This window comes from Pituophis catenifer, unplaced genomic scaffold (genome assembly GCF_029215685.1).
Source record: "Pituophis catenifer annectens isolate HBS135680 unplaced genomic scaffold, rPitCat1.0.hap2 SCAF_1, whole genome shotgun sequence".
Lineage (NCBI taxonomy): Eukaryota > Metazoa > Chordata > Lepidosauria > Squamata > Colubridae > Pituophis > Pituophis catenifer.
The window spans coordinates 36,146,481-36,173,812 of NW_027256881.1; the positions used below are offsets into that span (position 1 = coordinate 36,146,481).

Consider the following 27,332-nt stretch of genomic DNA (forward strand, 5'->3'; position numbering starts at 1 on the left):
ATAATCAGTCCAGTTAGGATCACTGGAACCTGGCTAAGGCATTGAACTCCTACTGAACATTTAACAGAAATTACAGTGACAAGAGTTTTTAGCAGATATAAAGAGACAGTATGCAAGAAAAGGCAGTGAAGGAAGTTAAGTCCCAGACATTTACATCTTTGACACTTTTGTCAAAGCAGCTCTATGTCATCAGTAGAAATATAATATACAACTCACAAGAATGCAAAATGCAGAGAGGTAACAGGCAGATTTGCTTAAAGGGCCACTAGTGGACTCTCTTCCCTTCATTCTCAAAAGCATGGAAAATGTGCAGACGAAATTTGTCAAGCTGCTTTCCAAACAAGTTATGCTTTGATCATTATGCAACATTCAAGACATTCACAGGACACAACAGCCCCAGCCTGTAGCATGCAAACATTTCTTCCACAAGTGACCACTGAAAAGTAATGGAATTGCATTAATAGACTGCAGCCAAAGACGGCTGTGCCAGCTTGGAGATTCTTGTTTTTCTGAGTTACGCTCATTGTTTCCAGTGCTCTTTGTTCCAACCAGGGACACTTGCCACATGACTCCAAACTCATCAGTATGGCTGATGGTAACAACAAAAAGATATCTGGATGATAGTTTGGCCCTGTACTTCAGACTAACTATCCCACAGGCAAATAACTGTCCCTAACCCAACTGTGTATTAGCATCCCTAACACTGTAGTAACCTCTCTTATGGCCCTCAGAATTGAGAAGATGCACAACAGTTTCTGAATAAATGCCTAGGAGATACAGAAGTCCACAATTTTAGAAGTCAACATCTGGATACACTTCCAGAATTCGAATTCCCCGATACACTGCACAGAAACAGGTAATTCTCATATTACATGGTTCATGCATTGTAAATATTATGTTATGTGCAACTGTCACGCTGCATCTGGACTTATCTCAGAATTCAACAAGGAAGATTATATTATTGCTGAAATAATAAGATATAAAACATAAACAAAATCCATCCCATTGCCAAGAAAAGTGGAGGCTGCCAGGAGTGGACATATCTATCTCTAAGTTTCCTCTGTTGTTTCTAGAAATGCTGGGTTAAATCAAAGCAAAACTGAAAACTGCAGGGTAGGCTAGGAAGTAGTCTGTTAGAAAGCTGCCACTGAAAGCCCTTGTTCTCACACAGGTGATAACACAGCTGAACTATACTGCTGCAAAAAAGAAGAAGAATCTCTCATGATCATCCCATTATAATTTTTAAAAGCTTTACTCATAAAGAATCAGGGAGAAGATTAGTCTAGAATTGTTCAGCCAACAATGACTTTTCAATGCACTTATTTCTGTTGCATATGGAATATAATTCCATTATGATCTGCAAGGTGATGTGCTAGAGCCCCCAAAACAACTCTTAGCATATGAAGAACTAGTCAAGTATCAACTACCTTAACCTAAACAAAATTAAAGTTCTCTGTGCAATGGTCATTTGCAATTGAGCAGTCACTCATTTGCACATAATTTAGATATCAAGACAGAAAGAAGGGCCTCGGATTTGCAAACAGATGTATACACCATTGATCCAATATATAATAATTACAATTAACACAAACACAAGAGAAAGAACCAGCTCCTTACCTTGTGTTAAAAATAGGAAGAAAATTCTAATTACCCATTCAAGATCCCCCTCTCAAAAATAGGAAGATTCACATGTTGTATCTCTCCCCTACCTATCAATTTTATAATTGCAAACACCAGTCAACCTGCAACTGATTATCATGGCAGTTTTATACCATTCATGTAATCACAGACCCTTGGCTTGTAAGTTGAGGAAATCAGTTAACAATGGAAGCTAAAGCTGAAGGCTATAAAAACATGTCTTTATGTGTCTTGTTCTGCATTCTATATCGCTAAAAAAATGGAGACACTGTGGACCCCATAAGCAGTGAAAAATGGGGACATTACCTGCTTAGTTGCCCGATTTCAGATGGGCCTCTACACCTTTAGGACTACCAGATTCATACATACTGAGCACAAACTGGGAATTAGACATATATATGTGTTGTTTGCTTAATTTTTATCACCCCATTCTGAAGGCTAAAAATCATATAATTTATGCCTATTTTGCATAAATGAAATATATTTCATTCACTCAGTATCTAATCAACAGAACTAGAAAGACAGAGATTTTTCCTTAGTGTGATCAAACTCTTTGCATCTAGCCTCTTCTTCTAAAGTACAACATACAAAAACCTGGTAGGCCTAGAAACTGAAAAGGCATATTGGGAAATGGCAAGCAATTCTCTTCTCCACAATATACATATTTTTTAAAGAATCCCTTGTGCATAGGACAATTTATTCCTCCAATTATCTGTTGGACCCTACATGTCACACGTTTATGACAATGATATCCATGTGAATCAATCATTCCAATGATAATAATGAATATTCCATTTCCTTACAATTATTGAGACTTCCTCATCTGTTTCACACAATTTCCATTGGTCCTTCAAAGCACAAATTAATTGCTCTTATAATTAAAAATAAAAACAAAATTTTATAAATGGCAAAATTATAATCTGCAAAAATTAAGAACAAACAAAAAGTCCTTTTATGGCTTTGATCTCCCTTGCAAAGGGTAAAAGGAGGAATATTGCCAGCCTAAAAAATAAAACATGTATATAGATATAGATATAGATAGATAGATCAATTATCTTCACACTGTGTTGTCATTTTTTTTCCTTCTCTTCTGGGCATGGCTCTTTGCAGTACTTATTAGTGAGCCAAGACAAGTGCTGATCCCAGCAAGATGAAGAAGAGACCCAGCTGCCTCTTTGAGTTCGTCATCAATTTCTTGGCAGAGTTCCTCCAGGACCTTCTGATGAGGCTGGGCCTCATCTGTGATACTGACACATGGCTGTGAGGTATAACCACTGTCTGCCAGAGAATCATCATCATCTTCGTTGTCATCTGTGTCCACTTCACTCTGAAATCCTTCACTGCCGTCACTCCCTGTCCGGGTGGCCTCTGAGACAAATTTGTATACATCATCGACAGAGGACAGGGAAGACATGCTAGAGAGCGATGCACAACGCTGTGCAGCCACACTGCTGGCGCTGTAATTGTGGTCCTCCTTGGGGTCAATGTTAGGGACTGCTGGATCACTCTCTTCCTGGGTGTGGTTATGGAATGTGCTACCATATTTCCTTTTCTTGGAGAGCTTGAGGGATGGTGGCTTTTCACCTAAGAGAAAACAAAAATCTTCTGAAAACTCAAGGGTGGCAATGAGTCCAATAAACATGTTTCCATGTTTAAAGCATCAGGAAGGGATTCAATTAAAACCCAGCTCAAGAATAGGAATGAGATGCTTTCTTTCCCTGTGTTTATTTCTTAGCTGAAATTTTAGATCATTCATTTCTGGAATATTTTTCATTATGTAAATCAACAAAGTATTCTCTAAGGGTGTTAGACTTCTACTTCCCCAGACAGCGTATATAACAGTTCTGTCGCCTGAAGGGTTATGGAAATTGAAGTTCAATTTATGGACAGCATCAGGTAGGGAATATGTTGCTATGTTATTTGATTGATCTCCCTCTCTCCTTCATCACACACCACCTTTTCTTTCCCCCTTCCATTTTCTGCTCCTCTTTTTCTGGTTTCCAGGACATTGACTGAATATTTTACCATCCCAACTCCCTCATCCCCTTCCTCAATGCTCAATGAATTTTCACACGTTCCACTACCACTTTACTTGAAAATTGAACCTAATCATAGTATTAATAATTCTGCTGGAAGCAAGTGACTTCCTAGACATGAATGTAATCTTTAAGAACAGACCCAGTGGAGGGCTGGGCAACATCTTATCAGGGACAATATTTGGGGGGTAATGTGCTGATTGAGACCAAAGCTTTAACTGTAAATGGATAAGGGTCTTAATCCCTTCCTCTTTAAATTGTTTTGACCTTGCTCCCCAAATACGACAAACCCTCTGAAGTTAACTCAAAGATTCCTCTATTAGGAGCGCCAGCAACCGCAGCAAAAAGTTTCTCTCTCACTGCAGGCTAACAAGTCCGTCCAGCCAAGAGATGAATGGTTGTCTGCCACATCTATTCATCTCCGCCCCCTGCCTTTTATCCCCAGAGGTAGGGTGGGGCTTCGCTAGCAGCGGTGGCTCTTCCTTCCCAAGGATTGGCCCACTGCTCTCCTCTGCCTTCTGCACATCTGCGCGTCAGGCACTGGACCTAGCTGTTCCTCCTCTTCCTCATCAGGCACTTCCAGAGCTGGGGGCTGTTGACTGAGAGCTGACGGATGGCCCAGGCTCCACCTCTGTCTCTCTCTCTGCCAGTTCCATTCCCTCTTCCCCCTCAGAGTTCCCAGGTGTCTTTGATGCTGACCTGACTCCTACGCCTCCTCTTCCTCCTCTGATTCAGCTGCTGGAAGGGCTGGCGGCCAACAGGCCACAACAGAAATTTTACACACATGCACGCACATCACTCTTCCAATCAATAGATTGCATGGAAATACTGTAAAACTTTATTGGTAGTGTAAATGAATTTCTTGCAGATATTCTGAAATATAGGTAATCGTCAACTTACAACCACAACTAGACACTGGACTTTCTGTCATTAAGTCATTGCAGTCATAAGTCAAGTTGGATCTGACTTTATGACAATTTTTATGGTGGTCATTAAGCAAATCCAGCTTCCCCAATAGGTGTTTATTGCCAGAAATTAGCAAAAGGTTGCAAATCATGGCCTTAGGAAAGTGCAACCATCTGTGAGCCGATTGCCAAGCACCTGAATTGCATTCACATGATCATAGGGTGGTCCAACAGCCATAAGTGTGAGTACAGATCGTAACTCACTTTTTTTCCAAGGCCTTTGTAACTTTTAATCATTGTTAAACAAATGGTAAGTTGAGGACTACTTGTAAAATAAAGAGTGCATTAAATTATACCATAGGCCATGTTGCCCACACCTGCAACAGAGGCATCTAATCCAACATCCCGATTCCCAGAAAGCAACCCGATGCCCTGGGAAAACTGACGATAAGGGCAATAGCTATCTATGCCAATACTGCCTTCAACTGAAATTTGGAGGCCTACTATCTCCACAAGCATGCTGTTAACAGAACAGTTCTCCATGAATGTTTCTAACTCCCCTCTGAACTTATCAAAGGTAATGGACTTTGCATACCTTGTGGCTCCTAATTCCATAAGGTAATACAACTATGTGAGAAGGGCTTTCAGTTTCCAGGAATCTCCTGCCTATTACTTTCAGTGGATGATCCTGGGTTATGAAAAAAGAAAAGGAGGGGGAAGAAAACACTTCTTCCGCTACCAGGAAAAATAGTAACATCAAAGCTGTAACTGGTGTAACAAAAGATGCTTTAAATTTTCTCCATAAATGATACATGACTTCCATCCAGTTTCCTTTAAACAATCCCAGAATTGTTTTAGTTGCCCTTTTTCAAATGATTTTAGTTGATTTCAAAGTCAGGATCACATATGGGTGAAATTACTAGCGCTCTAAGTAATCTGAGAAGTTGAAAAAAAACATGACAAGGTGTTTTTGGAAAAATCTTCTGTATAATTGCCAAGAAAGCTTCATGGATATGTCTATACTAGGAGTCAAAGAAAACGTGAGGGAGATTTTACATCTTTAAACAACATAGCAACTCTAAAACATGGCTTTACCTATTAAACTATCAATTGCTTAAACTCAGACATAGTTTTAAAAATGTATAGTTAAAATAAATTTTATAAAACAATATTCTTTGAAAAGAAGACAGATTTACCGTACTTACAATCTAAAATGTCTTGTTCAATGGAAGTATTCAAGAGCATCATGGCAGTAGCAGCATCGATATCTGAATCTGAAAATCAGAAAAAGCACCCCATGTCAATTAACTCAATTAAGTTTGACCTGGAACAGTATGATTATGACAGAATAACCAGTCGGAATTCGTTCCTAGAAATTTCGATCCGAAACAATTATCCAAAGAACAAGACTCTTAGAGCAACGGTCCTCAAACTCCTCAAGCCATTAATTCAGTCCGCACAGAACCACAAGGCTGCCCTGCCCACATCGCCCCGCCTACCGTTCGGCTGGATGCAGGACCTACCTTCGCGAGCCCCGTGGGCTAGAACTGGAAGGTAAGGCCAACATTTTTGGCCTGCAGAGACATTCTGGAGGCAGGGGAGGTGAAAAACAGGGGGCGCAGAAACCCCAGGAGGCCAAAAAATGGGCCGTTTTAGCCCATTTTTAATCTGCAGAGATGTTCTGGAGGCGGGGGAGGCCAAAAAACAGGCCGTTTTAGCCCATGTTTGGCCTACAGAAGATAGAGAGAGAGAGAGAGAGAGAGAGACAGACAAGAGAGAGGAGGGGAGACACAGAGAGAAAGAGACTTGTTGATTGTAAGCTCCTTAGGGCTGAGAAGAATTGCTGCAAAACTGAGTTTCCTGAAGTGGACCACTAGACTCCTAAACAACTGAAAAAACAATCTAGTAAAAAGAAAAGTCAACCAAAAGAGCAACATGCAAACAAAAGCAAATAAAACACCTCCAGGAGCAAAACAAATTAAAGTTTAATTTGTGTGCATTGTTTAATGGATTGTTAAATTGACCATGCCCACCTAGTCACATGACCTAGCCACGCCCACCCAGTCACATGACCACCTAGCCACACCCACCCAGCTGGTCCGGCCCCCCCAAGAGTCTGAGGGATCATGAATTGGCCCCCCGTTTAAAAAGTTTGAGGACCCCTGCTCTTAGAACTTTGATTAGTAATCTTTATCAGAAAATGATTAATATAACCAAAACCTCAGCAATTAATCTGCTGTCAAATAAGAAATCCCTATATAGCACATTTAAAATGGCAGTTCTGGGTTTCTTTTCTCATGCTTTTTCACTGCAAAGGCCGATTTCATATCAAGACGAGGCAGTTTCCATCTGTTGATTGCTTTGTTTAACTGCTACTAGACTTCTTCTCACTGCAGGATGTTATTCTCACACAAAGGCAACAAAAACTAGCCATACTTCTGAAGCAACCCAGGTAGTTCAAATAATACAGGCAAACCACTATTGAAAATTCAAACGAAAGTTTCCAATCTTAGTATTCTTAGTTTTCCCATTTCTTATCGGTACAAATGCTGTGACCAAAGTCTTGCTTTGCAACTATGAACGATGATGTCTTGGCGCAGCAGACTAAAGCACTGTTAAGTAACGCCAGCTGCCTGCAATTACTGCAAGTCCAAATCTCACCAGGCTCAAGGTTGACTCAGCCTTCCATCCTTTCGAGGTAGGTAAAATGAGGACCCAGTTTGTGGGGGCAATAAGCTGACTTTGTATAAAAAAGAACACCGCTTGGGGGGGGGCGCGAAAGCCCTACTAAGCAGGTATATACAAAAGTATGAAGCAGGGGTGAAATGCTCCTGGTTCGGACCAGCTCGGGCGAGTAGGTAGCGATGACGGCGGGCAGTTCGGAGAACCGGTAGCAAAAATCCCTGCCCCCGCCCCCCATGCCCAGCTGAGCCGTGCAATCATCAGAGCCTTTTTTTTCCTTTTAAATGGCTCTGACGAGCCAAGCTCTGATGATCCCAGCTGAGTTGCCTGCTAATCAGGCAACTCAGCTTGAATCGCCAGAGCCATGTAAAAGAAAAAAAGTTTCTTCCCCCCCCCGCCCCCCCTCCAGCCTGCTTACTGCTTACTGCTGCTGGTCGCAATGCTGTAATACCTGCAATCCATTGCATCAGCAAGCAACTGAATCTCCTTACCTGCAATCAAGCTCATTGGTGAGCAGCTCTATCTGCAACTTTAAGACTTGTGGACTTCAACTCCCAGCAAAGCTGGCTGAGGAATTCTGGGAGTTGAAGTCCACAAGTCTTAAAGTTGCCAAGGTTGGAGACCCCTGTTCTATTGGGTAAGTCTTTTCCCCCTTTGGGAGCTTTAAAAAAAATAGTTAATTGGTTAATTTTTTTATACCTAGCCATTTAAAGTTTAGGAAGTTTTAAATTTAGCTGCTTTTATATAAAAATAAAAATAAATTAAAATAAAATAATATTTGTGCAGCTTTCTGAGATTTTGTGTGTTTCTGTAGTGTTTCACTTTAACTACACAAAATCTCACAAAGCTGTATGTGAAATTTTGTGTGTGTAAAGTGTGAAAGTTGGTTTTTGGGGCTTTTTGTGGCTGTGTGAGGTTCCCGCTTATTGCAGGGGCCATTTTGGGTCTAGCACAGCTGCTTTTACATTGTGGGTGAGCCAGTTATGTTGTGTTGTGTTGTGTTGTGTGTGTGTAAAGTATGAAAGTTGGTTTTTTGGGCTTTTTGTGGCTGTGTGAGGTTCCTGCTTGTTGCGGGGCCATTTTGGGTCTAGCACAGCTGCTTTTACACTGTGGGTGAGCCAGTTGTGTTGTGTTGTGTTTTGTAGGTTAAAAAAGGGCAAAGAAGTGACATTGACTTGGCCATGCCCACCCAATCACCTTACCACCAAGCCCCGCCCACTAATTAATCCACGCCCACAGAACCAGTAGCAAAAATTTTTAGATTTCACCCCTGGTATGAAGGCTGTTGCTTAACACATTGTAAGCCTCCCTGAGTCTCCGGAAAAGGGCGGCATATAAATCGAACCAATAAATAAATAAATGAACAAGTTTTGAGTTCAAATTCTTCCTTCTTCTCATGTGATCAAGTTCCCCTTATATCAATAAAGTGCAGTTCCAGTCAGTTATGGAATCTGTTTCCTATCTGCCTAGCTTGAAGAACTGACTGATTCAGACTTTTAAACAAAGGGGCAACAGAAAAAATGCTTACCTTTGATAGATCGTCCCTGACACTGTTTCCGAACTGAGGTTAAATAGCAAGGAGATGATGAACCACTGGAAGAGAGGAAAAAGAATCTCAAAATTCAGAGTCTATGCTACGGAAGACAAAATTAACATGAGCCAATCATATTTTCAGCTATTATGATTTCAATACACATAATTAAATATACATAACAAACTCCAGGAATTTCCAAATGGATCCTCAAATGAACCATACCAAATTGATTTCTAAACCAACTACCATATTAGAGACAGATGCCAGTTTTCTATTCATTTCAAATCATGGTACATAATTTTTTTTAAAATATGTGATCCATCCTTATTTTTATTGGTCATTTCTTATACCTAAATATTGGACCAGAGTAGGCATTTTCAATTTAAAACCTTACAGAAGGTTATCTAAATATATATTTGCCTAAAGTCATAGAAAGTTATCTGCCCACCAAAATAGATTATGCTGAATTATGCAGTTTTTATACAAGCTACTAACAGGTCTTCTGAACTACTTTCTTGCTATTGCTTTCTAAAGATCTCGTAGCCTTTTGCTGCATCTTGTCTCAGATTTTATTCCAGGTCACACATTACTGTCTGGCACAAAGCTTGAAACTTTTATCCAGAAGTAGATGATGTTTTGTACTGCTGAAAGGCGAATACAGGTTGTCATCAACTTATGACCACAATTGAGCCAAACATTTCTATTGCTGAGACATTTGTTAAGTGAGTTTTGCTCCATTTTGCAACTTTTCTTGCCTCAGTTTATTTATTTATTCAATTTGTATGCTGCCCCTCTCCGAGGACTCAGTTGTTAAGTGAATCACAGTAGGTGTTAAGTTAGTAACACAGTTGTTAAGTGAATCTAGTTTTCCCCATTGGTTTTGCTTTTCAGAAGGTTGCAAAGGTGATCACATGACCTGGGAACACTGCAACCATCATAAATATGAGTCATTTGCCAAGTGTCTCAATTTTGATCACATGACCATGGGGTTGCTGCAATAGTTGTAAGTGCGAAAAAGGATCATAAGTTACTTTTCTCAGTGCTGTTGTAACTTCAAACGGTCACTAAATGAACTTTGTAAGTGGAGGACTATATGTATTAAAAAATCTCTTCATACATTTAAAGGGGAAGGACATTATTCTACCCCAAGACAACTTTCTTAAAGCAATAAATATTAAGTCTGTAATGAGCATCTTTTAAGAAAGGCCTTTCTGGCAAGAATTTCTACTACAGATAGTCCTCAACTTACTACTACAATTGAGCCCAAAATTCCTGTTTCTAAGTGAGACAGTTGTTAAGTGTGTTTTGCCCATTTTACAACGTTTCTTGCCACAGTTGTTAAGTGAATTGCTGCAGTTGTTAAGTTAGTAACATGGTTAAGTGAATCTGGCTTCCCCATTGACTTTGCTTGTCAGAAGGTCACAAAAGGTGATGACTTGACCCTGGGACACTGCAACCGTCATAAATCCGAGTCAGTTGCCAAGCATCTGAATTTTGATCACATGACCATGGGATGCTGCAATGGTCGTGTGAAAAACAGTTGTAATTCACTTTTTTCAGTGCTGTTGTAACTTCAAACAGTTACTAAATGAACTGTTGTAAATCAAAGACTACCTGTTCATCAAGACTATTTTTGGAAGAGGGTCTAAGAACAGCTTGTTCTTCCTGCAGTGATGCACTTACCTCAGGAGCAGGCCATACTTTAAAATGCCTTAACAATTTTCAAAGCCTTTCTAAATCATAAAGCAGTTCTTTTTTCCAAAAAACGCCCCAAAAACAGCCAGAAAACAGCCAGAAAACGGCCTGAAGAATGGCCAAAAAACAGGCATGCGCCCACTGGCCAGCTGGTCTTCGGATTTCCGATGCTCCGGCGCATGGCCTGTTTTTTGGGTGCTTTTTGAGCCGTTTTCAGGCCGTTTTCCAGCGCTCTAGCACCCGCGAAGACCATACGCGCTGGAAACCAAAAGAGCAGCTGGTGACAGCATGCGTGCCCACAGAGAAGGCTCTGCGTGCCACCTCTGGCACGCATGCCATAGATTCACCATCACCGTTCTAGCATTTCCCAAAAGCTGGCACTATCTTTGGAAAGTTAGGGCAGGGTTCATCTCAAGTCTATACTGACCAGGCTAACTCACTGTTCACTCCAGGAGTTTGATTCTGTGCGGCTCAAGGTTGAGTCAGCTTTCCATCCTTCCAAGGTTGGTAAAATGAGGACCCAAATTGTTGGGGGCAATATGCTGACTCTGTAAACCACTTATAAAGGGCTGTAAAGCACTATGAAGAAGTATATAAGTGCTATTGCTATTCTGTTAATAGACCTATGACTCTTTTGAATTGTCTTCTGCAAGTTTTTCTAAATTGCTTTTTAAATTACTCATTTCACTTCCTAATTGGCCCAATTTTTATACCAGCTTATTTTTTTTATCTATTGTTTTCATATATTTTACCATACTAAGTCTGTTACTGTATTTCAATGTTCTTGCAGCCACCTTAAAAAATACATTGACAGCAAAATAAATATCAATGGTATTAATTTTTAAACAACATTCTATATTTAAAAGCTCAGGGACCTATTTTCAAGGCTTGATATAGCACAAAACAAAGAATGCAAGATAAGACAATCTAATACTGTAACAAACATGCACTTTTGGCGATAGCCAAGTTGGAAAGTAGAAAAAAAAACTCTAAATAACAGTGATATACCAGAGATTTTATTTTTGTGCCTCCCTGAATGTGCAATGCTCCAAAGAACAGAAAACAGAATTCATACATCTTTTTTTCCCAGTTATTGCTAGGCATGAATATAAGTCTGAATTTCAATTTCACAGACCTGTGCTTCAAAAAAATTCATCTCACCCTTAACACTTCTTCAGAAATTTCATCATTTTTAGATTTTTTTTCTTTAAAAGGTCTTATGCACTAGTGTCTATTTTTAAACTGTATTTTCTTTCAATTCTTTTATTCAGTTGTAATTTCATGTGAAAAAGAGTTTTTCTCTCTCAGGTTATTGCCACATTACAAGTCATCATGGCCTTGAGAGAAGCTGCAAAGTCTCTTCGTGCTTGCAGGTGCTTGGTACATCTCAGGGGTAGTCGGGGCAGAGACCCAGGAGCAAAAGGACCATATTTTTCAGACTATAAGGTACACTTTTTTGTCTCCCAAAAGGGGGTGAAAATGTCTGTGACTGAATATTGCAGAAGCCCCGCCCACCTGCTGGCTGTTTTTTGGCCTTTGAACGCCCCGTTTTTAGGCCTTTTTTTGGCCTGTTTTGGAGGCTTTTTTTCAGCCCATTTTGAGGCTTTTTTCAGCCTGTTTTGGGGCATTTTTCAGCCCGTATTCAAGGCTTTTTTTGGCCCGTTTTTGAGACTTTATTCGGCCTGGGCTTTTTGGAAAAAAACTGGTCAAAAAAGCCTCGAAAATGGGCCAAAAAAATCCTCAAAAATGGGCTGGAAACAGGCCAAAAAAAGGCTGGAAAAGGGCCAAAAATGGGGCACGCAGAGGCCAAAAACTTCTTGTTGTTGTTTTCCTCTTCTAAATTTAGTTGTGTCTTATAGTGTGAAAAATACGGTAGCTCTGTCCTCTTCTCCACAAGGTCTTTCAGGCTCATATGGTACATTGAGATTTGGGTCATGTCCCAAATCTCTCTCCTGATATTGCCTCTTCCAAAATGAACTATGCAACACAAAAGTTCTATCAAACAATTATTTTTCTGAATACTTATATTCCTAAGCAGGCCTAACCAGAAAATATATGAGAACTGTGGAATTAGTTCATAATATACAAACCTGGGAGGGTTAATGGTCTCAACGTATTAAGCAAGAAGCTTCATTACCTGGCTTATACCGAGTCCTGTACATCTCTCTGATTTCACAAACAATTACATTCCTTTTTTTAATCCTAGTATCAAAATCCTAGTAACTATGATAAGAGGCAGGCTATTGAGATGAAAATATAAAACTGCCTTGTTCAGTGCTGGTCTCCTGTATTCTGTGACTGAGGCCTGCTGATTTGGGGGAAGTGGAAAGCACACTCAATGCATTTGGGGACAGGGAATGTCAGGATCTCTTCTCTGGACATGGAAAGCATTTCTGCCTACAAAATATGGGATCTGCCATTGAATACGAGCTGTTCTCCAACTTTCAAAAAGAAAAAAAAAGATATAGAAAAACAGCTTTCCATCACAGTGTTGTCAAAATACAAACTGTCCCGTCTTCTCTTTAGTAATATTATCTGGAAAACCTTTTCTTCCAAGGTTGTATTGCTTGGGAAAAGAAATCCTACCTTAGTGGTGATGCTGGTGGAGTATAAAATGCAAACGCAGAAGGAAATGGTTGCTTCTTCAGAGCCTGTACAAGGTTTGGTTTATATTCTGGATCCACACACCACAATGAACCTTTTCCATTCACCTAGGAAACAACCATGCATTAGCAGTGATTACAGGCAGTTTCAATAGGAACATCAGATCTAAAAGTGTGTTACACTCCACAGGTGCTTGAATAAAACACAATGTATCACTTTTTATGTCTAGAGACCTTAAGATGAATGTGAACACAGCTGGAGGCACACTTCTCTGAATAAGCATGGTCAACGGATCATTACAGCACCATTACTGCAATCCCACCACTTTGGCACTGTATTCATCACTTGGTAACAGCAGCAGAAGACCTCATGAGGGAACTGCCATCCCTACAGCCCTGTGCCTCTCCAGAAGATTGGCTGACGTCAGAAATGTGATGGGAAAAGAAGGGGCTTGCGACTTTCCTCACAAGTGCCTTTCTTTTCCTCATGGCAGCACTGGGGTCATATTTATGGACAAATACACAGTTAAAACCTTTTAAATCAAATGTTCACCCACTTGGAAAATTTGGATATATTTTTTGCCATTACCAAACTTAAAAAAAACCAGCCTTTTCTTAAAAAACAATGGATATCTTGCATGCCAAGCTTCTCCAATCTGTAACTGCATTTTCATAAAACATTAAAAATGTAGCATTATTTATGTATCAGATTTATGTCCTGCTTTTCCTTCTGGAGACCAAGATAACATATTGTCAGCCCCACTAGGCAGACCAGACCAGGAATTCAACTCCACATGAAGGCTAACATTGATTTCATTTAGATTGGCTATAGTAATGAAATTCTGAAAGTTTGATTGTGCTGTACCTCCCCTTCCTCCATCTTCAGTGAATTAGGCAGGTTTCTGTTCGAGCTGTTTCCAAACTAATTTTATCTCTTTGTTCTGGACTTCATCCCCTTTTGCTTTGGCAATACTTCCTACAAGGTCATCTGCCTTCCTTCCTTACAGGTTTAGCCATTTGCTTTTCAATATTTGATATTTGAAAAATGTTAAATTACTTGTATTGATTTATTGAAGTAAATATTTCCTCTAAAATATCCTTCTTTCTTTTCATAAAAAAGACCAACTGACACCATTTATTTAAAAAAAATCAAACTTCATATTAAACAACTGCTGTGATAACAAAGTTTGAAAGCTACTTTTGTTTTCTTAGAATCACCATTCATAATGTTTACTCAAACTATGAGAAATACATTTTTATTAAGGAAAGGAGAATTCTGTAGCTGGTTGCTCTATGGTGTCCCTTTTTTCTTAAGCAATCACTTTTCAACCTCCAATGTTTATAATTATCCTATAATTAATATAACACTAGATCTCTTTGACGTTTAGTATTATGATGATCAAAATGGAATAAGAATATAACTTTTGTTTTTTTAGAAAAATGAGCATTTTGTTTACTCACTTTATAATGCAGGGTTTGAAATGCAATCTTCCTCAACTTGGACTCGTCCAAATGTGTTGGGATAGAGATAGATCTTGACTTACAACTGTAATGGAACCCAGAATTTCTGTTGCATGTTATGACAGTTGTAACTTGAGGCACCCACGTGACTAACCCAATTTTACATTTTTTGCAGCAGTTGTTAAACACAATGGTCATCAAGCAAACACATTGTCCGCAACATTTTTTTTTTTGCTGAAAACTGGAAGTAAACACCAGTTTCCGGCAAATAAGGCACACTGTGGTCACCTCACTGTGGGACGCTGCCAACAGTCATAAATGCGGCCCAGTTGCCAAGTGACCACAATGTTATCTAGTGATGCAGGGAGAGGGTTGTTGGAATTTAAAATCCCAGACTTAAGTACATTTGGGGGGGATCCATTGTAACTTTGAACAGCTGCTAAGCAAGCGGTCATAAGTTGAGGACTACCTGTAATACAATGCTGATCATCTCCAGATGAGAGTGTAAATCTAAAAAAGGTTGCCCTTCCTCAATTTTTGTCAATGTTAAAACTTTTTGAAAGAGAACACAAGAATTCCAGGTCATAGGGAATAATATGTTCACTTTGAATGACAATTCATATCAGATAAAAACATAGTAACCACCACAGAAAGCGATTCTATCCATTGTAATACTGTACATATAGCAAGAAATAGCATCATATTGTTGTAGTGTGGTCTTCCTGCTCAGCATTATAACAAGGCACATCTCTTTTCCAGGATTAAGATACCAGATTAGAATGTGGGAAACTGTGAGTTCTGATCCTGTGTTAACCATGAAAGCCAGCTGAGTGAACTTGGGCCAGCTACTCTCTCAGCCCAAGTCACCTCACAAGATTGTTGTCGTGGAGAAAATAAGAGGAAATAGATGTCTTGGATATATTCACTACTTTGAACTATTTGTAAAAATAATAAAGGCAAGATATAAATAAGTAAACAAGCAAATTAATTAATTTCCATTGCATCCTCTGATGCTTCTTGTCCCCAAACACCCAACAGATATTCTGTGATCACTTTTAATCTTCAACTTAATGGATTAATGAGAAAGTTTTCTCTTTCTTATTTTTTAATGGCCCTATTCAGGGAACAAACATGAGACTAGGTTGTAGAATGCTACCTGTCAATTTGGAAATAGGCTTCACTTTCCTAGAAGTAGAACACTCATGCATAAGATTTGGAAAAACCCAACATTTCCTTATACAGGTAGTCCTCAATTTAGGACTTCAACTGAGCCCAAAATTTCTGCTGCTAAGTGAGGCAATTGTGAGGTGAATTTTGCCCCATTTTACGGTTTTTCTTGTTAAATGAGTTGTTAAATGAGTCATTGCACTTGTTAAGATAATACCACGGTTGTTAAGCGAATCTGGCTTCCCCATGACAGAAGGTGCACAAGGTGATCACATGACCCTGGGACACTGCAACTGCCATAAATATGAGTCAGTTACAAAGCATCTGAATTTTGATCTCATGACCATGGGGATGCTGCAACGGTCGTAAGTGTGAAAAATGGTCATAAATCACTTCTTTCAATGCCGTTGTAATTTCAAATGGTTACTAAATGAACTGTTGTAAGTCAAGGACTGCCTATATGTATTCTGAAGAGGCTATTTTTTAAACACGAAAACAAAAGCAATGTAGCATTAGTAAAACTGACAAAAAAATCGAGACAAAGCCTGGAATAAATTCCTCAAAAAATGCATTATAAAATTATTGACTAAAATTAGATTTTGGCACCTACTCCTTTCCTCATCAGGAATGCTTCCTGCAGATTTAAGCTGTGCTCTTTCCCTCAATCTCACCCCAGGCCCTGACAATCTAGTTTTGTCTTTGCAGACCATCCGTATTTTGTATTACCCTTTTAACATCCTGGAATGGAAGAAAATATACTGTACCAGGCAAAGACTCAGCAGGCTGATAAATGCTGAATCAGATTTGAATCCTATTTCTGATACCTAGGGCCAAACCATGTCCCTCTGCTGGTTTAGGTTATTCAGTGTCTTTTTCACTTGGGTTTGCATGCATGTTATATTAATATTTTGTCTTCAAATGCTTGCTTGGAAGCATTAAAACTGAAGTTGAAAACATCAATAGATAGGATTAATAGAGTAATTTCTTAATAGCAGCCCTGCTTGTATTTCTAATTGGCTTTTATTTGGAGAGGCCTTTTGTAAAAGGGTGTTTAGGACATAATGCATGCATTCATCCTCAGCCATCTCTTTCTCTTCAGACAATGAATAAACAGGCACTATTCCAAAATAGCTATGACTTTTCCTATCGGTTCCCAATCTTCCTTTCCAAGTGCTCAAGGTGAATTAACTGGGGCTGTCTTTTTTGTTATTCTTAACAACATATCTCAAATGAGGCACATCTGGCCAAGAGATACTGCCAAAAGCCTTTTAAGAATTGGATTTCACTGGGGTATACCTATATAATTGGACTTCATATTTTTAAAATATATACTTATTATCCTCCTTTTTCATAGGACTGCCAGCAATTCTTCATCCAGGGAAATCAAAGCTATTCCTGCTTCAACTTCAAAGAATGATGCATCAAGATGGCTCACTGGGCACCTCATTATCTATTTTAAAGCCAAGTTCTAGTGCATGCAAAGACATCACTGGGTGGTAAGTAATCTCATTTCAATTATTGAACCTAATGAACTTTTAATTTTAAGTCCTATAAATAAGACACTTAAAAAGAAGGAATAACCTCAATGGTTGCAATATGTTACAATATGCAGGATATTTTTATGAGTCATTGGGTTTGTCATATTTTTGCCATGAACAGTGGTAAGTTGGGTAGATTTGAATTATTTATTCTTTTGAATAGTTTTATTCCTCTTGAATAAAATAAGAGAATAAGTTATTTTTCAAATAATAAAATTTGCACAAAGAAAGGCCTTATTCAAAATCCTTTGAATAACTTAATTAACAAATGGAGAAAAATCACTACTGTACCAACTCACTCACCTTATGGGGGGGGGGGATGCTCAACATTTTATTTATTTAAAACATTTATATAGCTGCCCTTCTTGAACCAAACTTTGGGTGTCTCACAACCTCAAAATAAAACAAAATCTATTTACAATAATAAAACATCAAAACAAAAAGTTTTGGCATCACAACTAAACTTTCCCATGTAACCCATAAATTCATCTCACCAATCTAAACCTAACCCAATGTTTGGAGAAAAAGATAGATCTTAAGTATTTTTCAGTTTAGTGGGGGCCGCCGATCCTCTGGGGCCAGGGTCTGCAACCTTAAACACTCAAAGAGCCATTTGGACCCTTTTTCCACAGAAAAGAAATCACCAGGACCCACAAAACCTGGCTGGGCATGGCCAACTTGACATCACTCACTCCCATCCAGTCACGCTTTCCCAGGTTTTATGGCTCCTGGTGTTTCCTGGGAAAACACCAGGAAACAGGTCTGTGTGTGTGTGTGTGTGTGTGTGTGTGTTTGTTTCTCTCTCTTTCTCCTTCTCTGTCTCTCTCTTTCTCTTTCTCTCTCTCGTCTCCCTCTCTCTCTATCTATCTTGTGTGTGTGTGTGTGTGTGTGTGTGTGTGTGTGTGTGTGTGTGTTTTGTTCCCTCTTGAACCATTTCCAAAAACAGGTGAAGGTTGGGGTTTTTTTTGGGTGCTTTTTACCATATTTAAATCAAGTGTCATTTCAGGTTCCCAGATAAATGAAGCTCTTTCATCCCCCTGCTGTGGCTCCCTGTCAGATGAACACTGGTTGGTCCCACCCCTCACCTTCCCCTTCCAGTCACTCCTCGCCTGGCTAGACGTGTGACTTGCTCTCTGCCCCGATACTGGCTCAGCCTGGCTGCGGCCGACGCCACTGCTGTTGCTACCTCCATAGTCTGCCCGCTGCTCTCACAGCGCCTTGCGCAGCACAGTTAAATAGCACGCTTCACAATGGGGGAGACTATGTCCCCTCCTCCTCCTGGAGCCCATTACGATGCAGAGCATCGACTGCAACCGGGCTGGGCCAGTGTCTCGGGGCGGAGAGCAAGTTGTGCATCTCCAAGCGACCGAGGTGTGCGTAGCACCAACAAGGGCCGGAAGAAGCGCCCGCGAGATATGTACAGGGGTGCTTCACTCCCGCTCTGGAATAAGGTGCAAGTCTCCATCCCCTGCCATCGCCCTTACCTTCTCAGGCCAGGTGGGGAGTGACTGGGAGGGGAGGGCGAGGGGCAGGGCCAGCCAGTGGTGGATTCAACGGACAGAGAGCCACAGCAGGGGGACAAAAGAGCTGCATGCAGCTCCGGAGCCGCAGGTTGCAGACACCCGCTCTGGGGGAATGGTGTTCCATATGACATGTGCTGCCACAGAAATGGCGTCTTTTCTAAGATAACATTAGGCATGCCCATTTTATCCAATCTGAGAGGCAATCATACCAATAACCCAGTCTTATATCTTATAGGGCTTTAACTGTAATAATCATCACCTTGAATTTCACCCAGAAGAATATTGGGAGCCAATGCAACTCACACAACACGGGTGTAACCAGGGTGACCTTCATGACACTAAATTCTAGATCAGCTGTAATTCTAGGCAGTCTTCAAAAGCAGTCCCAAATAGAATGTATTTCAGTAATCATAAGTTAGCTTTTTTTTTTTTTAATCTCCAACTTGATTCTATCCAGATAATTTAGAACTTAGCATGTCCATGTGTGATTTATATTCATGTGTCCATAGCTTTAGCAGAAATTCTCAAAGACCATACCATTTTTGGAATATTGCAAGACTTTTCTGGATGGAAAGAATTCATTTAGAGGAAGTCTGTGCTAATTTCTATGCCAGTTCCTATGGGCAACCATCCTTTCTACATCATATATAGCCCCAGGCTGTTTTTCAAATTGAACTGCTGAAATTCAGTAGAAAAACAAAGAAATTTGATGCACAACCTCTCAACAATTTGGAGAAGGCTGTGATAGTACTCAATTAGAGATTCCCCAAGGGATGCGTATTTGTTTAGCAAATCTCATTTATCTAAGTGTTGTGTACCCTACCCTGCTTTGTTCAGAATATTTCTGTTAGTAACTTTTCTTTAATGATCTGATCCCTTTTAACATTTGGATCAATATTACAAAAAAACATTTCATCAATACAGCGAAGTTTAACGTCTGTGGTACATTTGGGAATCAAGCATTGCAAAATCCTCTTTCCTAACACACTCTATATAGAGGTACATCATTCTTACAATGAAGGTTGCAATTTTAATTCTACCATTTGAGTTCAACAAACTTGCTTTAAAAAAGGATTAGTCTTCAAGATTCATTATGACAGACTTCTCTAATAAAGTGACTTCCAGATATGTAGAGACCAAATCCCAGAATTCCTTGTCAGTAATATTTCCAACCTATTTAGAGGAATCTGGGAATTGCTGGATGAAAGGGGTGTTGGTCCTACCTGATATGCTCCTTCTCAGGGTGCGGGGATTCAAACTTCTACAAGTAGCCCTTGACTTACAACCACTTGTTCACTGTTTGAAGTTATGACAGTGTTGAATGAAGGTGACTATAAGCTGGTTATTGGAATTCTGCCATCCCATCATCTTCACAGTCTTATGATCGTGATCCTGGAGCCAGGTCATGCTTACAATTGGTTGCAGTGCCTCATGAAATCATGATTTCCATTTGTGTTCTTCCTTGCCAACTTCCTCAGAAGTCAATGAGGAAGCCATCAGGGAAGGTCACAAGTCTGAGGTAGGTTCAATGCCTCACTGCATTTCCCCCACTTCTCACACTCCCTCCCTAAGCCTTCCAATCTTCACATCCTCTTTCACCAGGCAACAGCCATTTTGCCAGCCTGCTTGCAAGCCACTTTGCAAGGCTATGCAACTTCCCGCCGGCTTCCCCACTGACTTGGTTGTTGGAAGCTGGCATGAAGCTGCCTCACCTAATAACTATGGGAGTCAGTTAACAGGATTGCAGCAATTGCCGTCATTAAACAAGGCAGTTTTCACTTTACAACCACAGCAATGGAAATTATGGCCCCAATTCTCTCATAAATCAAGAACTACTCATACTTTTGTTCAGGATTTATGGGGTTTTTTTTGTCCCAGTGGATTAGGGAATAAAATACTCTGAAAGCATATTGGTTGAGTGTTTTGGAAACTTTTTTTAAAAAATTTGATTTATATGCCGCCCTTCTCCAGAGACTCAGGGCGGCTTACAATGCGTTAAACAATAGCCTTCATACTTTTGTATATTTATACAAAGTCAGCTTATTGCCCCCACAAACTGGGTCCTCAATTTACCTACCTTAGAAAGGATGGAAGGCTGAGTCAACCTTGAGCCTGGTGAGGTTTGAATTTACAGTAATTGCAGACAGCTGGTGTTAATCACAATGCTATCAGTCTGCTGAGCCACCAGGTTCTTAATGGTTATAACTTTAATCCAGGCATGTAGGAAGGGCACTAATAAGAGAGAAAGCTTCACAATTAACCTTTAATATACCAAAAACAGTAAAGTAACTGTTTAAAAAGTGAGCATTTTACCAGAAATTTGTTATGCCAAATAATGCAGACAACAATTTGCAATTTTATGTACATTTTAAATATTATGAAACATTTTTTATATTTCTTGTGGAGACATACTCCACAGGGGAAAGAGTCCATTTGATTCCAGATGGGTTTTCCATCACCTGAGTGCCTTATTTAAATTGTCATTCTGATGGTGTACTAAAGGAAAGGGACAAAATGACTTTAAACCTCTCCATGAAAACTGGCCTCTATGTGAGCTGCAACAAGGTTGACTCAGCCTTCCATCCTTTCGAGGTAGGTAAAATGAGGACCCGGATTGTGGGGGCAATAAGCTGACTTTGCATAAAAAGAACACCGCTTAGGGGGGCCCGAAAGCCCTACTAAGCAGGTATATACAAAAGTATGAAGGCTATTGCTTAACGCATTGTAAGCCGCCCTGAGTCTCCGGAGAAAGGGAGGCATATAAATCAAACCAATAAATAAATAAATAAACAATAAATAAATAAACATTAACTCAGATGAAAAGCCTTACTACCACCATCGTACCAGAGAGAGATACTTGCAATGCAGTGGTGGGTTGCCCCCGGTTTGCACCGGTTCTATAGAATCAGTAGTAAAACTGGCGGGAGGCTCCACCCACCAACCCCGATGTCATCAAAACGCTTCTGTGCATGCGCAGAAGCTTCTGCGCTTGTGCAGAAGAGTGTGCGTGCGAGCAAACCTCGCGCACGTGTGTGGCCCCGCTGTGAATCGGTAGTAAAGGTAAGTAGAACCCACCCCTGTTGCAATGTAATGAAACAACATTCAACGCATTTGACTTGCAGTTCCTCTTTAATTTCTACAAAACCAGTTCTGCAGAATAACTAAAAAAGCTAGCTAAATGCCCTCAGATGCTCTTGAGTTAATGTTACATCAAAACATACAAACACATGTGGACTTGGGATCCACCCTCACACCTGAGTTTAAAAAGACAGAGAAGAGAGATGACATCTCCCACCTCCAGCCAGGAGCACACTGCACAGCTTCTGCCTTGCGCTACCAGTCACTCATAAGCCAGCCAAGCAAGAGGAAATGCTACCATGGCAACACAAACCAGGCTGCTTAAAGAGCTGGTACTTTACACACTAAGCTCTCCCTGCCACAAACAGCACAACTTTCAAATAACCCATTTCTCCTACTTTAGGCAACAGAACTAACGTAACATACATTTTCCAGTTTTTCTAGAACAACCACAATCCTCCTACCATGCAAACTCTGTAAGGTACACCCCAACGCTGGCAAAATTTAAGTCACCTGGACAGGTAGCAAAGGAAAATCAAGTGCGAACAAATACAGTCATTCATTCTGATGGGATGGCTTACAATGGATACATTTGGATAAATTCTTTATATTCATTTCTACTCAGCTGAATGCACGAAAAGTACTAACTATGCAAAGAACAAATCTACACATACATCCCATCTTTTCCCTTCCCATTCTCTACACATTCAGTTTGGAAGTCCAAAGCAGAGTTGTACTCAATTCATGTTTGCTAGAATGTAAATATAGCTCTATAATAAAAGTTGTCCAAGATTGTGCAGTTATATTTATGTTCTAGCTATGTATTTAAATTTCACAGCTGAACCCATGGAAAATCGGGAGAATGAAGATAGCCTCAACTCTACTTTGAAGCCTTGTGGACTTTCCACTGAATATCTATAGAGGACATAGGGAATGGTCTTGAAGCACAGGAGGAAGAGTTGCTAGCACAGTAACAGCAAGATAAGGTGGTCATGGATCTGTAACTGAGTAGTAAGAGAGAGTGTATCAAGCAAGCTCTTTCCTAGTTCACATGAAAATAAAGTGAGGGAGGAGGAAACATTCAAATTTGGAAGCCTATCATTATAGATGTTGCAATAAAAGTAGTCCTAAATGCACTTTTTCAAAAGGCAATTGGGCTTTGTTTTCCCTTGAAGACATTTCTCTTCTCATCCAAGAAGCTTCTTCAGTTCTGAAGAAGTCCAATGCCTTTTGAAAAAGTAGCTTTGGGACAACCATAATCTGGATGATTGAAAATCTCCATAGACAATAAAAATAGTCCAAGTCCATTTGGTGTTGGTTTCAGAGTCTGGTCTACTTTGCAGGGCTCCAGTCCTTCATTTTTTCAATCACGTGTGTGGGATCCGATTGCTGCCCTGATCTGCAATCTCTTGCAATCACTTTGCATCTTCATTTCTCCTAAATACATGTATTTCTGTACTTGCTTTTTCTAATATATCAAACTACAATTTTCCCTTTGTAATTTTATCATTACATGCCACTTCCATCAATATATAAATATTTCTCCATATTTCCCAAAAATATGTTTTTGCGCTCGCTGCTCATAAATAACATCACAATGTGTGTTTCGCGATTGTCAGCTTAGTAAACTTTGTTTTGGGCATTGGTTTAAAGAACGCACATTTTTGTAAGCGTACAATAAAATGAGAAGTTAACTGATTTGCCACCAATCCCTAGTTTAGTCAGATATAATTTATAAATCATTAAATGAAGTGTTAAGCAATAGCAAAAAAAAAAAAAAAAAAGGAATGGCAACCCACTATACTCATTATTGCTTGATTCTTGTAGCTCAGCCAATGATGCCACCTAGCATACACATCAGAAATCCCTCTTTCCCAAAATTAATCCACATTTCTTATTAGTTATCACAAACATTGTAAAATATACCGAAATAGTTACAAGAACAAATCCAACACATCTAGTTAACTTAAAAATCTCAAAAGCGGACAAGCTTTCAGTAGTTTTTGAAATTTCTTCATCAACTAAAGTATTATAAAAAATAGATTATGAGAGAATAAAATTACATTTAACTACACTGTTAAGAGTTTAGCTCAAATGTGTGCAGTGTGAGATCCAAGTTACATGCAACTTCTGAATTCCTTGGATATAGTTTAAAGAGAACTTGAGAAGTTACTATTAAATTGTCATTTTCAATACACTAGGGAAAACACTAGATTTATGACTGGATTTTAATCTTATTAACTCTTATTTTATTTTATTTTATTTTAATTAAACTGAAATGTAAGATACAGAAAATCAATTTTAGTTTTTAACCTGGCTTCATTCATTACTTTTGGAAAACCACCTTGGCATGTTACTCAAAGAAGTACTGTTGGAGATGTAAGCATTTATATTATACTCTACTGGTCATTGGATACTTGGCTTATTTCAAGCCCTATTATTGTATTTCTGGGATTAAGAAGTAAGTAAAACAATGACTGCTTTCCTGTTCTCAGAAAAATATAAAAACTTCTCGTAAATTATTTTTCCAGCATGAATTTTAAGCATTCACTGTCAGACCTTAAGAGGTTAGCTATGCATTCCCAGTAAGAGTTTTCTACCCCTCTCTGCCACACCTTGGCCTGCCATACCCTACTTATAGGCAAATTCAGTCACAAAGCTTGACTTAGCTGTTTTTTCCACTTATGACAACTTTTCAATATTTCTTCATGATATTAACATCAGAAGGAAAACAAATCATCCAAAATGATGGTGTATATTTAAAATTACTCCTTTTAATCTGAACTACAAAAAACGTACGTCCATCATAAATAAATAAACGCAACAGCCTGTCCAATTATGGCTCTGTCTTTCTATTCTAAATCTTTCATAGTCAAAAACATTTATCACAACACACTGAATACTTGTGACAGATTTTCACAGGTGGCTTACTGTATGGGGTTCAGTCGAGTAAGGATAGGAAAAATAGTCTTATAGATATTAGGAACTAAGACATGTAGAACTCAAACGCTGGCCACCAGTATCTTGAATTGGACCCAAAAGCAAACTGGTAACCAATCACATCATAGATGTTAACACTGTCCAATCTGCTACCTTGCCACAAATAAGATAGAAACAATATATACGGAAAAGATCTGCTAATGGCTAATATCAAGTTGTCTATCTAAATATATGATCCAGGATTTAAATGTTAAGACTTTTGCTTAGAGATTTTCAATGTGGAAATCTGGCCATTCTGAGACTTGGAGGCACTTGATCAATGCTTAAACAACAGTTCTGTCTAGCCTTTGAACCAGTAATCCCTGCCATACCAGTTTCAGGTCTTACAGATTGGGAAAAACCTGTACCACGAATCCTGGACAACTTCTAACGTTTAGCATTAACAGTGCTGAGTTGGGTGGAACAATGGTTGCCTGGGGAGAAGGCAGCTTCCTAGGTATAGAAGTGAGAGAGGAACTGATAGCAAAGCCAAGGATGGAACTGGAAGGAATAAGCTCATTTCCAGCTGTTCAATTCATGCAAATGGTATTTGTTATCAACATTTTGTGGGTACAAATATTTATCATTTGAATTCTAACAGGAAATCAAGGGAAAATACATAACATTTCATCCTTCCATTCCCCTCCCCCAACAATCACCTTATAACGTAGACTGAACTGAGAGAAATTGCTCTAAAGTTACTATTTTACCAAATACTCTGTTTCCCCAAAAATAAGACATCACCTGATAAGAAGTCCAATTGGGCTTTTGAGCGCATGCACCAAAATAAGCCTCCCCCCGAAAATAAGCCCTCCCTGAAAATATTTAAATGCAGAGCTGGAAATCAGGTAAGATAGCAAGAGGAGCCCCATCTTGCTCCACGTGCCCCAAAATAATACGATCTCCCCGAAAATAAAGCCAAGCGCTTATTTTGGGGTTCAAAAAAATATAAGACAGGGTCTTATTTTCGGGGAAACACGGTAGTATTTTTTTTTTAATTGGGGCAGTATAAAAACCATCGGTAAATACTCACCCGCTGAGTTTTTACACTTTAGAACTGACCAGCACACTAATTTCTGAACCACATGGGTTCTACGTGATGATTAAAAGATGTCAGGCTGTCAAAACAGAATGTAACAGCCTTATGTTTACAGTTTCCTCAACTAGGTCTCTCTGATGCATTGACACTGTAACGATTAGGCTGTCTAATCAACATAATTTGAAGTCCCAACATATCTGGAAGGCACCTGGTTTAGTAAAGCTAGTATAAGGTAACGAAGACCCCAAACCTTCCATATTTATTTATGTTCTACTAAACATTTGAATCAAGGGTTCCACAATAAGGAAAATGGGTTTACAGTCATTAAAAAGACACATGTAAACAACTCTAATCTCACCTTGCCAAGGCTTCTCTCCACCTTTCGGAAACACTTATTCAGAGAAAGATTATGCCGGACGGAGTTCTTCCAGCCGGTGGGAGCCGTAGCAAAGTATGGGAACCGTTCCAGAATCCAGCTGTAAATTTCTTTCACTGGCAGGCTTTTATTAGGAGAATGTTCAATTGCCATGTATATAAGAAGACTGAAAGAATATGGGGGCTTAGATGTGGCAGATTTCTTCTTCGGATTAGAATAGCAGGAGGATGGATACGTTGGCACATTATCCCCCTCAATATCATACAGAGGACTAACAACTGGAAGACCTTCACTTCCCAGGCTAAAGTTCGTTAGGAGATTACTGTTTTCATGAAGCCAGTTCAAGTTGGTGAGCTCATCGTCCGCAACTTCACTATCCACAGCTGTGGCTTTTGGTCGAGCAGCATCACCTGCCTCCGGCAAGCTTCCCATTCTTTGGATATGCCTTAGACCTGCAGCTTTCTCTACTCCTGGTGTTTCAGCTTTCTTATCCGGAGTCATTCCTGTTACTGGACCCATTTAATCTTGTAGGCCTAGACATAAAAATAAAACCCTAAGCATTAAAAGGTAGGTTGTTAGTGGCTCTATATTTAGTTTGATCATTGGATCATCTAGCTCATCTACTATCTAGGCTTTCTATTTTAACAAATTTTCATCTATATTTTTACAAAACACCTGACAAAAATATGATAGACACTCCTTGTTTACTGATTGCTTTGCTTAGCAATTTTTTGCAGTTATAACAATGATGAAAAAGTACCTTCATGACAAACCTTGCATTTACAACTTTTATAGGTCTCTAAAGCAAACAAAAGTTTATTAAATTTATTTAGAAAATTTATATAGCTGCCTACTTGCTCACAGCAACTCTAGTGGCTTACAAACAATAAAACCACAGTATAAAAAAATAACAAACAAACCAATACCCCCCCCCCAAATCCAAGTTGAAATAAGATCATGAGCACACCTTGTCACAGTTTCACTTCGTGATCACTTTGTTTCATATCTGAGTTGCCAATCCCAATTGTGGTCACTAAATGAAGACTACTTGTAGTCTTATTAATGGTGAAGAAGTGGT

The 27,332-nt window shown here is 39.4% G+C and overlaps 1 protein-coding gene across 1 annotated transcript; it reads right to left on the reverse strand.

Annotated features, from left to right (window-relative positions):
* Positions 1-2,695: 2,695 nt before the first annotated feature.
* On the reverse strand, positions 2,696-27,332 carry FOXN2 (forkhead box N2). Its single transcript, XM_070947743.1, has 6 exons — positions 27,222-27,332; positions 26,237-26,787; positions 13,077-13,201; positions 8,790-8,854; positions 5,785-5,853; positions 2,696-3,222 (listed from the first exon to the last, which is right to left on the reverse strand). Exons 2-6 carry the CDS (start codon positions 26,771-26,773, stop codon positions 2,696-2,698), a joined length of 1,323 nt encoding a protein of 440 aa, XP_070803844.1. The 5' UTR covers positions 26,774-26,787; positions 27,222-27,332.

What these genes read in the sequence shown, in the direction of transcription:
- FOXN2 (XM_070947743.1), bottom strand. Translation starts at nt 26,773, where the DNA reads ATGGGTCCAGTAACAGGAATGACTCCGGATAAGAAAGCTGAAACACCA. An exon ending in TCAGGGACGATCTATCAAAG is followed by an intron (nt 5,854 to 8,789) that starts GTAAGCATTTTT and finishes TCTGATTTTCAG; the next exon opens with ATTCAGATATCGATGCTGCT. An exon ending in TGAACAAGACATTTTAGATT is followed by an intron (nt 3,223 to 5,784) that starts GTAAGTACGGTA and finishes GTTTTCTCTTAG; the next exon opens with GTGAAAAGCCACCATCCCTC.